General features: G+C 42.6%; 1 protein-coding gene across 5 annotated transcripts in view; it reads right to left on the minus strand.

Moving 5' to 3' along the window:
- The window catches only part of LOC149262557 (diacylglycerol kinase 1-like), a 79610-nt gene that overhangs the window by 57398 nt on the left and 8003 nt on the right, over positions 1 to 14209 (minus strand). For 4 of the 5 annotated variants that reach the window (XR_016259168.1, XM_089424912.1, XM_089424906.1 and 1 more), the window contains 4 exons: positions 9805 to 10228; positions 9630 to 9706; positions 8293 to 8412; positions 8040 to 8204 (listed from right to left, as the gene is read on the minus strand). Coding sequence is in view for 4 of the 5 variants with exons in the window: in XM_089424912.1 (XP_089281038.1) it covers positions 8040 to 8204; positions 8293 to 8412; positions 9630 to 9706; positions 9805 to 10228 (786 nt within the window). In the remaining variant the exon portion in view is untranslated. The remainder of the gene's footprint in view (positions 1 to 8039; positions 8205 to 8292; positions 8413 to 9629; positions 9707 to 9804; positions 10229 to 14209) is intronic. The other variant, XM_089424913.1, reaches the window with a different exon arrangement.

Consider the following 14209-nt stretch of genomic DNA (forward strand, 5'->3'; position numbering starts at 1 on the left):
GCGCTAGCGAGGGACAAACCCCAATGTGGGGAAACCCTTGATCAATTCTTCTTATATGTTCTTCAATACTTCAGCAGAGAGAGAGAGAGATAGTACGTTTACAACAGACGACAACACTTTGACTTATCTAGATAAGAGCATAGATCATCTCTAAGAAGATGATATATGAGATCAGTTGAAGACATGCTGCTTCAACTGATTCTCCAAGGTGACTCCACCTATCGTTGTGTTGCATTTCGTCATCATGCTGCACCTCATCGTGATGCACCATGTCGCACCCATCATCACTATGCTGCATCTCATCATGGTTCATTAATCATGATTGTACCCATCACTGTATTGCATTATGTGCCATTGCTGCACCATGTTTCCATACTGACCTATGTGTTGGCTGCACCTCGCTTGCTTGTTGTCCCTAGCATGCTTGTTGTCCTTAGCATGCTTGTTGTCCCTAGCATGCTTGTTGTTGCATGCTAGTTGTACCAATACATGCTTGTCCCTTACATGTTGCTCTCATTCGGAGACAAATGCTCCAGCGAAAACCCCAGATAAACACTCCGGCAATTTCAGCTATTCCCAGCAATTCCGGCTTCTGCCCTCTGCATCAGCTTCCCAGCTGTTCCAGCAGTTCCGACTGTTCCCGGCAGTTCTAACTTCTACCCTCTGCGTCAACTTTCCCGGTTCCGTTGCGTTGTGTTTGGGTAGATAATCCTTAGTAAGAGGAATCGCCCTAGCAACTACATAAGGGAGAGGGCAAATGAATGCTATAGAAGGGATGAATGAATCCCAACTAGAAATACGAATTGATTGCTAGATCATTTCATTCTACGCAAGCAAGTTCCAATCAGTGATCGCCTTGGTTGGCCCCTTGGGAGGCAAGGGAGTGCATGTGAGTGGTAGCGAGGGGAGCATCCATCCATCTTGTGATCGTTTCACCATCTATCCATCTATGGCTTTTTAGTCGATAAATCCTCCATCTCCTATTTGAGGAGCTTGGGCCTATCTTAATCAGGGGAACTAGGCGCGGTACATTACAGCCAGGATGTGGGGTGCACAAATCTGTTACGAAACGGGCAAAAAGAAATAGAAGGGTTCAGATCCAAGCGCGGTTAAACCTTCTTCCCCCGATTCCCCGCCAGACATGGTTCTTGGTTCTAGGTACGGCGGTCAGACGAAATATGCACTCGGAAGCACACTCTTTCATGCCATTATTGGAACTAGGCGAAAGAAAGAACTTCTCCTTTTTTCCCTATTGGTTCCCAGAAGAAACCCCTTCCTTCAAGGCTGTGTCTATCTCCCCCATTCATTTTCGGATTGTGTTTACACCCCTCTCGTTCGAAGTAGGCTCCCGGCTACCAATAAGTATAGGTATGTCGGGTCAGATCCAACTATGTCTTTGAAAGAGCGGGGCGGGGAAAATTCTACTCCCTTCCATTCCCCCGATTCGTTAGTACCCTCTATTTTTTATGTTTATATCCATCCACCATGCCCTTCAATTCCACGGCCGCTTATGATTATGAAAAGAAAGGGGAGAAAGGGGAGTTTGCTACCATTCATTCTTCGTTTGCGGAGTTAGGTCGCTTTGACATACAGCCATTCCAATTCTCATGACTAATATGTTCCATCGTCTTAAATAGATAGAACTCGATAAAAGAGAGCGATTTTTCTGTGACGATCCATCATCCTCTAGTAGTTAACCAGAGGGACGGTTTCAAACCCCCCTATCCAGGTGGGAATAGAATTCGCGGGCTATTTCCCATCAATCAGACTAGGCTAGCAGCTATCGCGGTAGCACACACATAATGACCATAGCATCCAGCTATCGCCCCGAATCGACCTTTTCAATATGGACTCTGGGGCAGTTCCGGCTTCTACCCTCTGCGTCAGCTTTCCCGGCAGTTCCGGCTTCTACCCTCTGCATCAGCTTTCCGAACTGTTCCAGCAATTCCGGTTGTTCCCGCAATTCCGACTTTTGCCCTCTGCGTCAGCTTTCCTGGCAGTTCCAATTTCTGCCCTCTGTGTTAGCTTTCCCAGCAATTCCAGTTGTTCTCGGAAATTCTGGCTTCTGCCCTCTAGATTAGGGCAGCGTTATCCGTTAGGATCTCTCCTCTTACTAAAACCCAAAGACAAGTAGAGAGGAAGAGATCCCAAGTGTGTTGAAAATGACTTGAAGGCCACCTTTATTTATACTAAAACGTTGAGCACAAGTGGGGTTTATTTGGTTGTTGGCTGACCTTGACGAATTGTCCCATAACACAAATAAATTCATATCTCCATGAATACTCATCAGAATCGGATGATCTTTACATCAATCCTACACCTCTCGATGAGAGGGATCCAAGAAAAATATCAGCGTCCATTAATAAGATGACCCACATGGAGTTTGGCCCTAGTTGCCAATTTTAACACTCCCTCTCAACTAGGGAGAACTCCATCCGCTGATCCATATGTCAGACCGTACTATCTTTGCCATCAGTGCCATGTACTGTTCTGGTCTTCTCTGCTCCTCTACTGAGCTCTGCTTTGCTTTACTCTGCTGAGCTCTGCTCAGTTCTGCTATGCTCTGCTGAACCATGAAGAAGAAGAATTGATCGAGAATGTCTCATACCATTCTCTACTGACCCAAAGTCAGTTTCATCTGAAGAGAGTGTGTCATATCACTCTTACTGACCTGAAGTCAGTTTTATTGATCCCAAATCAATATCACAAGAGGGTGTCTCAAACCACTCATATTGATCCCAGATCAGTTTCATTGATCTCAGATCAATGGAGGTCATCCTAGCATAGGGAGTACGGTAGATACAACGATGCATCCATCGATAGTACTACTATGGTCCCTGACCCCGTTTCCTTACTCATTGATCACATGAGAGGTACTTCCCATGAGTCCCAGACTGCATGGGTAGGATGCCTTGACAGGAGAACTAATCATCCTGCCCACAGAAGAATGAATCATCATGTCCCATAGTTGCCACGGGAGAACTAATCATCCCATCCCACAGGAGAACTAATCATCCTGTTTCACAGTTGCCATGTGAGAACTAATCATCCTGACCCACAGGAGAACTAATCATCCTGTTCCACAGTTTCCATGGGAGAACTAATCATCCCTACCCATAGGAGAACTAATCATCCTATTCCATAGTTGCCATGGGAGAACTAATCATCTTGGCCCACATGAGAACTAATCATCTTGTTCCACAGTGGCCACGGGGTATCACAAGGGAAGGTTGAACCTGTCATCCTGTACATAGCGCACCACCAGGGGAGGGTGAATCACCCTGTGGTCGTATGTTGCTCCAAGAAGTACCATGCGCCCCCCTGGAGCTCCTAGAGCTCAATGTGTGCATCATACATGACCCTCATAAGAGGGTCTCTAAACGACACCAAGTCGTTTTCGAAAAGTCAAGAATTTGACCTTTCCCCGGGGCTTTGACAAACATCAGTCTCAATGCGATGGAGCCTCCTCGCTCATCGAGTTACCGTATCCCAAATAAGGTAGTATCTGATGTCTATCCACTGGAGCAATCATCGAATACGGGATTCCTCAACAATCGAATCCTCCTTGGTTGTCACAGAGGATCACGGTGGTATTCATCATATGTACAAACAGCTCACTGAAGAGCTTCCACAACTAGGCAGCTTCATACGAGAGAGGTAGTTCCCATGAGTCTCAGACCGCATGGGTAGGATGCCTTGACAAGAGAACTAATCATCATGTCCACAGGAGAATGAATCATCTTGTCCCATAGTTGCCACGGGAGAACTAATCATCCTGTTTCACAGTTGCAATGGGAGAACTAATCATCCCGGCCCACATGAGAACTAATCATCCTGTTCCACAGTTTCCATGGGAGAACTAATCATCCCTACCCATAGGAGAACTAATCATCCTATTCCACAGTTTCCATGGGAGAACTAATCATCCTGGCCCACAGGAGAACTAATCATCCTGTTCCACAATCGCCACGGGGTATCACAGGGGAAGGTTGAACCTGTCACCCTATACATAGTGCACCACCAGGGGAGGGTGAATCACCCTGTGGTCGTATGTCGCTCCAAGAAGTACCATGTGCCCCCCTGGAGCTCCTAGAGCTCAATGTGTGCATCATACATGACCCTCATAAGAGGGTCTCTAAACGACACCAAGTCGTTTTCGGAAAGTCAAGAATTTGACCTTTCCCCGACCGGGGCTTTGACAAAATTTCTACGACCTGTACATCAGTCTCAATGCAATGGAACCTCCTCGCTCATCGACTTACCGTATCCCCGATAAGGTTGTATCTGATGTCTATCTACTGGAGCAATCATCGAATATGGGATTCCTCAACAATCGAATCCCCCTTGGTTATCACAGAGGATCACAGTGGTATTCATCATATGTACAAACAGCTCACTAAAGAGCTTCCACAACTAGGCAGCTTCATACGAGATCATACTCGTAGCTATGTATTCGGTCTTGGCGATGCTTATAGCAACCGACTTCTGCTTCCTGCTCATCCATGATATCGAAGTAGAACCCAAAGAGAACCAACGCTGAGAAGTGCTCTAGTGATCCTCCACACTGCCTGCCTAGTCGGCATTCGAATAATCATGCAGCTTCATATTTCCAGCAGTGTATCTCAATCCATGAGAGATTGTGCCTCGAAGATATCTCAAAAGATTCTTAGCACCAATCCAGTGAGGCTCAACCAAATATGACCTCACCATGCTAACTGCAAAACATATGTCCGGACGAAAGTTCACCAAGAACATCAATGCAAATGAGTTTATGAAACTCAGAGGCATTTCCCAAATCTGGTCCGGCATCATCACCATATAACTTCTGAAAGTTAAGATCCTCGAGGTAGTCACGGGCTTGCAGTTTACCACTCCACATCCGAAATACAACTCCCTCTTACTTATACAAGTGAGAGGGTTTGCACCTGTTTGAAATAGGTCGTCCTTAGAAGGTGTTGGTATGAGAGGTCTATCATCCACAACCTTCAAACAATGGTTTGGATCGGCTTCACTCTTAGTGAATCTCAGCTTCATCTGACAGCTATCAATCCTCTCGTACTATGCCCGGGGTGTTTTGCTTCAAGCCACAGAGGGATTTCTTCCACCTGTATATATGAGATTCCTAATCATGAATCTCAAACTCCTCAGGTTGTTCCAAACCTGTGGACCTGCTACTTGAGGGGAATGGTATCCTTGTAGGATTTTCCTTCAGTACATCTCAGATATGTAGCTTCATGCTCTTCTTGAATTCAGGCATCCCTGTCATCATCTAACTCACAGCGGGTAGGGCCCCATAAGTAGACCTTCGGTGTTATAGATGAGATATGTCAATTGACATAATCCCCAATGGACCATCCTGCAACTTGGTACAAATTGCCAACCCTAAACCCATGAGAAAAAAGCATCTTTTGAAAATTCTATTTTCAAACACGTACCTTTCCATCGATGAATGCCACCTTGAAACCTTTTGACTTCCATTGTTGAAATGGACACCAGGTTCTTCTTGCGATCAGGTACATAAAAGAGATTCTCGTAAATGAATCGAGTTACCCGCATTCAGTTGATGAGTAACATTTCCTACACCCTTTCTGGGATAGGTGGCATCGGCTCCAAGTATAATCCCACGACTATTTCCATTTCTGCTAAATTAGAGAGACCACCCTTCTATCCAATGGAGTGCCTTGAAGCACTACAATCAATAAGCCAGATTCCCAAAGAATCTGAAGGAGAGGGCCAATGCAAGATAATGCTTCTTTATCTTATTAGAAACAACATTTGATTCTTCATATCTGGAGTTCCTTGCTTTCTCTGAAGAGTCGGTCGTTTGCTTGATGACCTGCATTACTGTCATTCCTCTGATCATTGAAGATGTCCGGGAATGATTGTTATCATCATCAAGTGATGTGTCCCTGTTATTCGAACACTCCTTCGCATAATGGCCAAACTTATTGCGACCAAGGCATCTGCCTTTCCTTCCTCCCTTAGATCCAGACTTCCTAATGAAGTGATCTTTAGGTAGGCCATCAAAAGCTTTCGATGTGCCATTCTGATAATATACTCTGCTTCGACTTCACCCTTGGTGAATTTGAAGAGGGATGAGGAATCCATTGATCCTTTTGTCCTTTCCCAACTGTCTTCGGTGATTTCTCTTTCACTCTTGTTTGGGCTTTGTCTTCACCTCAGCTCCGATACCATGTTAGTTTAGGTATGTTCTATGCTAGAGCAATTTATTTCAATTTTCACAGTTAGCTCAATATTTTTTCCAAATTAGCAATCACATCAGCATTAAAGTAAACTGCAGATAGAGCATAAATATAAATCGTAGAAGACAAGCCAAGACAAGAGGACACAAGATGTAGCGCTAGCCAGGGACAAACCCCAATGTAGGGAAACCCTTGATCAATTCTTCTTATATGTTCTTCAATAGTTCAGCAGAGAGAGAGAGATAGTACGTTTACAACAGAAGTCAACACTTTGTCTTATCTAATAAGAGCATAGATCATCTCTAAGAAGATGATACATGAGATCAGTTGAAGACATGTTGCTTCAACTGATTCTCCAAGATGACTCCACCTATCATTGTGCTGCATTTCGTCATCATGTTACACCTCACCGTGTTGCACCATGCTGCACCCATCATCACTATGCTGCACCTCATCATGCTTCATTAATCATCACTGTACTGCATTATGTGCCATTGTTGCACCATGTTGCCATACTGACCTATGTGTTGGCTGCACCTTGCTTTCTTGTTGTCCCTTGCTTGCTTGTTGTCCCTAGCATGCTAGTTGTCCCTTGCATGCTAGCTGTACCAATACATGCTTGTCCCTTGCATGCTGCTCTCCTTCGGAGACAAATGCTCTGACTGAAACCCTGGATAAACACTTAGGCAGTTCCCGACAATTCCGACTATTCCCGGCAGTTCCAGCTTCTGCCCTCTGCGTCAACTTCCCGGTTGTTCCAGCAGTTCCAGCTATTCCCAGCAGTTCCGACTTCTACCCTCTACGTCAACTTTCCCGACAGTTCTAGCTTCCACCCTCTGCGTCACCTTTCCCGGCAGTTCCGACAATTCCAGCTAACCCTCTGTGTCAGCTTTCCCGGCTATTCCGGCAGTTCCGGTTGTTCTCAGCAATTCCGGCTTCTGCCCTCTACGTCACCTTTCCCGGCAGTTCTGGCAATTTTGGTTGTTCCTGAGAGTTTCGACTTCTACCCTTTGCGTCAGCTTTCCTGGCAGTTCCAGCAATTCCAGTTGTTCCCAGTAGTTCCGACTTCTGCCCTCTAGATTAGGGCAGCGTTATCCCTTAGGATCTTTCCTCCTACTAAAACCCAAAGACAAGTAGAGAGGAAGAGATCCCAAGTGTGTTGAAAATGACTTGAAGGCCACCTCTATTTATACTAAAACGTTGAGCACAAGTGGGGTTTATTTGGTTGCTGGCTGACCTTGACGAATTGTCCCATAACACAATATAATTCATATCTCCATGAATACTTATCGGAATCGGATGATCTTTAGATCAATACTACACCTCTCGGTGAGAGGGATCCAAGAAAAATATCAGCTTCCATTAATAAAATGACCCACATGGAGTTTGGCCCTAGTTGCCAATTTTAACATGATGACTTGTTGAACTTGTTCTTTTGTTCAATTAATTTCGCTGCACGTCTAGCCTCTTCAATTGTTTTAGGGTACCATAGCTTTCTTTGACTATGGATGTAGTCCTTCAATCCACATGTACATTTTAGCAATTATTCAACAAGTTACAATCCCACACTTGTACTTGTATTAGGAGTTTCCTGGTTTTGATATTATCCACACTATTGCACTTTAAAATATCCTAGGCATCTATAAGGTGTAACATTATAAGCATGTGTAAAACAATCATGTATCACATGCTGATTTTGAAATTCCAATCAGGAACACAACAATCTGAAATCCATGTTATAGTTTATATACAAGTAAGCAGCTATGCATGGATGTCTGCCCAGACTTTCACCTACATAGAAGGTCATGTTTGACTAGTAAAACATTGAAACATCACCTGGAGCTTTCCAAGATGCCACGTTCCACAAATACAGACAACTTCAAGCACCTTATCATGCATGACCTGTCGATGAAAGTCATCCTCACGGTCCTCTTCATTCTGCCACAAATCTACTCCTCCCATGTAGCTTCCAATGTTCGTTACAAGGACACCTTCTGCATCCTGCAACGTTACAAAATACACTTCAAATCAAAACTATAGATGTACATGATTCCAGATGTGGAAAAGCTGTAGACGTCTTAGCACCCACCTCAGGAACTTCAATGTCCACACCATCCACTTCTAGTCGAATATGCCAAGGCAAATCAGCACATGTTCTATCCATAATGTCCTTGGCACCTTCTCTTGCATACAAAAGCTTATTCAGAAACTGCAGAATAATACAGATGGAAAACATTGATTAAACTTTATTCGTTCACATTTAGCAACAATGGCAATCACAAGCAAAAAAATTTGTTTGTCTAAGAAAAGCAGTAATATAAAATTATGGGGTTATATAACTGACCACCTAGAAGAATTCCCAAATCACTTAATAACACAAACAGTCTCTTATCTTGCAATATACCACCAAAACAGAGAACAAGCCATCACCATTATCTCTTTTGAAGTTATGCATTAACATTTGGATGATACCACCAATTCAACGCAACGATTTACAAATTTGGCATAAGGGATGCCTGCTGTTGATGTTTCTATAAAGGAAGCAAAAATCTAAGATCAATTGGAGAAGACACATTATCTCTTTTGAAGTCGTGCATTAGCATTTGTATGATACCACCAATTCAGAGCAGTATTTTACAAAACGGACATGAGGAAGGCGTGCTGTTGATGTTTCTATAAAGAAAAAAGTCAAAATCTAAGGTCACCTGGGTAAGACACAACTTGCATGTTATACTTGCCAAGATGATATAAGAATAAAGTGTTAATCAAAGCCATTAAAGTGCCTCTTGTAGACTCAAAATGAATAGAATAAACAATCAAATATGACCACAAATAAAACAAATCTGCAATTATCAAATGGCACCACAGTGCATAAGAAGCATATAAGAATGTGCCATTATTGAACAGGCCATTTTGCACACCAATAACATGAGCATTTGTCTACTTTCAGATGCCCTGCTCTAGATCAACATTGAACAGCAGAGGTCTACTTTCAGATGCCCTGCTCTAGATCAACATTGAATGGCAGAGTTTTTTAGAGGTCAACAACTCAATACAAGCCAAAAAATAACAAGAGCTCACAAAACCTGACCTGAGGACATGATAGATGGAATAAGGAAGAATGTATTGAACATTTAACATCTGGATGAACAATCTAAGATATAAATTTCAGTTTCCAATAGTCGTACTCCATACAATGACTATAGAAAATCATTTCCACTCACCTGCATATAAAATGCACATCAAGGCTCTAATTAACTAATAATAAAGCAGACAAATTACAGCTTTTTGACAGTGCTGCTTGAATATTTGACATAATTCCTTAATGCAAGCACCTGGACCTCGCAAGTAACATGCATGGTTTCATCAACATAAAATGTTAACATCCATCAAACCATTTGTTTTTACACTTCAAACAAGCATTACCTGGTTATAAAACTTCTCAGGGCTTTCTTCTCTTAGGATATGAATGTCTAATGCAACCTTTGCATCACATCCAATTCCTGTTAAGAAGCAGAAAATATTTATACTCTGATTTAGGAAAATAGATAAATAGAATTGACTTTGAAGATTTAAAAAAAATGTAAACAAAACAGCATACCAAGATAATTGTTCAAGAATTTCACCGTTTGGTCACTGTTCTGATATTCTTTCGTGGATTTTAATGATTGATCGCCATCACCATTCTGAATCTGCTGTGATATTTTCCCACTTATTGTGACTCGCCAGCGATCAAGCATCGTAACTGCTGCATGATCGATATGGTGCAGAACCATACTTAACCCCCCTTGTCTCTCTACTGCACCAAGGCCTCCTCCCCATGACAAAACTCTAGCTAAATCATTTCCTGTCCCAATAGGGAGTATGGCAACAGGTGGGGGGGATTCATAATTGTGCTTCTCAATAGCATCAAGCACCCAACCCACTGTACCATCACCACCACAAACAAGAACTCTGAAGTGTGGCACTTGGTCAAACAAGGCCAAACCCATCTCAGGCCCCTGTTTAGAGCTCAGCTCAAACACCTGGCGGTAACAATAAAACCAATGACAATGTTTACAAATCTTATTAAAAGATCAGGTTCGTGCTCAAAACATTTATAATGGTCAGCTTGCAAAAAGCCCTATTCATTTTACAAAACATTTAATAATATGCATACCCATCAATACACACTAGAAAATGTCAAATTATCACAAGTCAAGATGCTTTTATGTACATGTTGTTGGAAACTTGGAGAAAGAATAAGAAATTATATCAGTGGCCACATGCAATACAAATATGTCAACAAGAGAATATGTAAAAACAGGAAAAGAGATAAGAAAATGCGTTAAGGCATTTTTAACCTGTCTTAGACTACAACATCATAAGATAATGAAGGATACGCAAAGTAAATAACTTACATAAGCTCTATTAGAGCCAGGACATTGTAAGATGAGGTGTGAAGCTATAAAGCTGGTCTAACACATCATCTATGCACCGAGAAATTCACCAGCTCCAGATCTTCGGGGACTCACTCTTGGTTATCAAGTGGATGAATAACCAGCTTGATGTACAAAGTATTATACTTATTTCACTTGCAAGTAAACTCAATGATCATAAATGCATCATTGTGGACCATACTCAATTGTTAAGGGTATAATAATACTTCAAACTGAGATCACCTTCAAATATCTAACTAGACCAAGTTCTGTAAAAGTGTTTCCTACTTGTGTTAGAGATGGCCAGATGTTCAACCCTATTAGGTGTTTCCAACCCCTAATGGGAGAGGTAACATGTCCTAGGTCAACGCTTCAATCCATAGGTGTTTTTGATAGTAATGGCAACAGAGGGGAAGGACTTTAAGGCAAGGTGCCATGGCCTTGGGACCAATTGATGGAGGTCCATCATCTTGAGTATACAGATGTGAGGGAGCAATTGTGGAGACATGAATTACCCATTTTCTCGGCCTACTTTTTCCACCCCTCTAGTGCGCCTTTTACTTCTTTTTGATAATGCTTTGAATGGGAGCATAACTTAGGAGCCCAAGCTTTCTTTTAATGATTTAACATTTATTTACTCCTTAATGATGAGTCAATTTATCATTCATCATGGTTGGGACATGCAAGAGTTCCTTTATTATGTGATGGAACATCAAGTGTTGAAGGAACTAAGTGATGGCAAATGAGGGGGGTAGAGCTCATGCTACGCTTTTGCCCATGCACTAATTATTGTCCTGGCCATCTTTTACAATTTAACTTTCTTTTTCTTTCATTGTGGCCATTTTATGATTTGAATGTTATTTTAGCTACATCGACCTCTAGGGAAAAAATTTCGGCCTAGACTGAAGGATGAGGATAAGAGGCTACCAATTGTAATGATCCAATGACCACAAGCTCGAAGAATGGAAATGAAATCCGGGGAATGATGGAAATTGGTAAGTATCATGGACGTGCTACTTCAATCCAAGTCTCCCCATTAGTTCCCCTCCTAGAACCCTAAGGCCCCAAAGGAGATCCTGTTACCCACCACCAGTGGGTGACCCATATAGGAGAATTTTTCTCGTAGATTTGTCTTCAGTCGACAACCAACAACCACCTGATAGCTCGATGTGCTACTATTCTCCGCCAACTAAGCCAACCATTGTGTGCCCTTGCTCTTTTGTCATGATCATATGTTAAGGTGGGCATTCCAACCCTGAAGGTATGGTTTTTCATTATGTAATTGGGTGTTTATGCTTGCTTTTCTTGGGCACATTTGGGCATGGATTAGTGGGGGGATTCAACGGAAAGAAAGGGTTTTGACTGTACTCTTGTTCCCTTACCTCAACTTGGGGGTTAATCTTGTATCCTAGTCCCGTGGGATCTCCTTTATTGGATATTATCTTTAGGAGTAGTACTACATGGGAAACCCTGATTTTGGTTGCATGGACCCACTTCCCGTTACCATATATCTCACTCCCCTCTGCTCATTACAAGCCCTTTTCACATTTCCCCCATCTGGGTCTACATTTGTCCATTGGGTCCACAAGAAGTTAGCCTCCCCCTCCCCTTATCCACACCTTGGGTTAGGCCTGGAACGATGCCTCGTAGATTGAAGCAACTAAGAAGAAAAATAAAAGCACAATATGGCCACATACAACAGGAAATGCACCACAAAATGCAAAATATGGTCGGGACAATATAATTTAGCATGTGGGCAAAAGCCAACATGAGCTCTACCCCTTATCATTATGGCCATCACCCTCGTTCCTAGGGCCCCTATGAGTGCCCCCCTCGTCATTAAGGAATCCATTATTGTCTCAACCCCTTGTGGGCAATGAACTACCCTACCTTAAGGGGGTAATCACTGCTACAACTTACACATCATGCTGTCATCCCCCGAGCCTTGGGTAGTAAAATGAAGAAAAATCAATAAAAAGGCAAAAGGCATATGAAGAAGGGTAAGGTCGAGGTAACTCGTACCATGATTGCTCCCTGCTACATTCATACACCCAAGGGTGTGGGCCTCCCTCATCATAGCTACCCTTGTACCATGGCATGTGGATTAGAGCCTCCCCTCTTGACCCCACTTCGTTCCATCACTATTTCACATGACCCCTACCATTTGATAGATGTACCATGGACCTATCACTCCCCTTAAAGGTTGAAACTACCTAATAGGGTCCTCCATTAAAATCCCTTGTCAAGGAAGGTAACACCAGTACATGTTCAAAACCTATTTGGTAGGGCCTGCCACTATGAAGTGTCCACTTTTGCCCTTGATTAGCAAGCTTATTTACCCAATTGCACTAATGAATTATTGTATTGGAAGGTGAGGAAACACATTGGATCTTATACAAGATTGTAGGTGAGTTTTTCATCTTGGATTTGGGTCTCCCTATATGGGATCCAAGAACTCCAGAGGGTCACAATGGCACTTGTAGGGTGAGTGTAGAGAGCTATGGGCCTCCAGCCATGTTGAGCATTGATTGTCATGCCATGGGCTTCTTCAAAACCACCACATGCTTGTTCGCTCCCCAGTTATACAGAGATGATGATGCACTTGGACTAGGTTGCCCAACCGGCCACACATTGCACCAGACACTTAGCAGTTGATCCAGGGCTCAGAGGAGGTTTTGTCTATCCTAGGGAGACATGGGAGGGCACGTGTCAGCCCTCATTGATGGAGCATCAACTTGAACTTGAGCCATTTGGAGACCCATGAGACCCATTTGGAGCCCACAGAGCCCAAATTGGGGTTTGGAGATGTTTTGCAACATTTGGAGGGCATCCCCCTCTTATTCACCATTTTTGAGGCCCTCACTCTCATCCTTGGCACATGAGGCCTCAACATTGCCCTTCTAGGCCTTCATGTCAGCCTAGCGCGGACCTAAGAAGACTTATTTGATTTATTTTATGAGTTATCATGATTGGCTTGTAACCATGGGTGGTTTGCTAGACATTTTAGGCATTGGAGGGGCTTTTTCTTTTATTTTTGAACTCTTAGATCATGTATAAATAGATGAGACCTAGCCTCATTCTAAACATCACACTTGGGATTTTCGATCTCTCATTAGAGAATTTTGGACCTGCAATTAAAGGTGGAATTTGGACAAATTTGATGCATTTTGATGTTTGGAAATTTTCGCACTCTTGGAGGAGCTTCTCTTTGGTATTCTTCTAGATGGATATATTCTTCATTGTCTTGTAAGTACTATTTAATGCTATATTTCTGATTTTATGAATGTCTAATGCATGGAATATTGTCTTATAGTCTTTAATGTGCCCTAATTAATGAAATTTTGTTAGAACATTGAAGTTATTGGAAATTTTGCATGTGTTATTCATGGATAATGAATGAATGAATGTTCCTAGAGGTTATGTTGCATTTGCACCCTTGAAACTCCACTAATAATTGCCATCGAAGTATAAAAATCTAGAAGTGTTATGTAGCTGCTTCATTAGGGCTAGCGAAGCTGCTTCTAGGTCTCCTTGAAGAGCAAGTTGCCAAATCAAGGTCATTTTTGACTCCAATTCTCCCAATTGCTA

Source organism: Pinus tabuliformis, chromosome 6 (genome assembly GCF_031772625.1).
Source record: "Pinus tabuliformis cultivar Carrire ecotype Pingquan chromosome 6, CPIR1, whole genome shotgun sequence".
NCBI lineage: Eukaryota > Viridiplantae > Streptophyta > Pinopsida > Pinales > Pinaceae > Pinus > Pinus tabuliformis.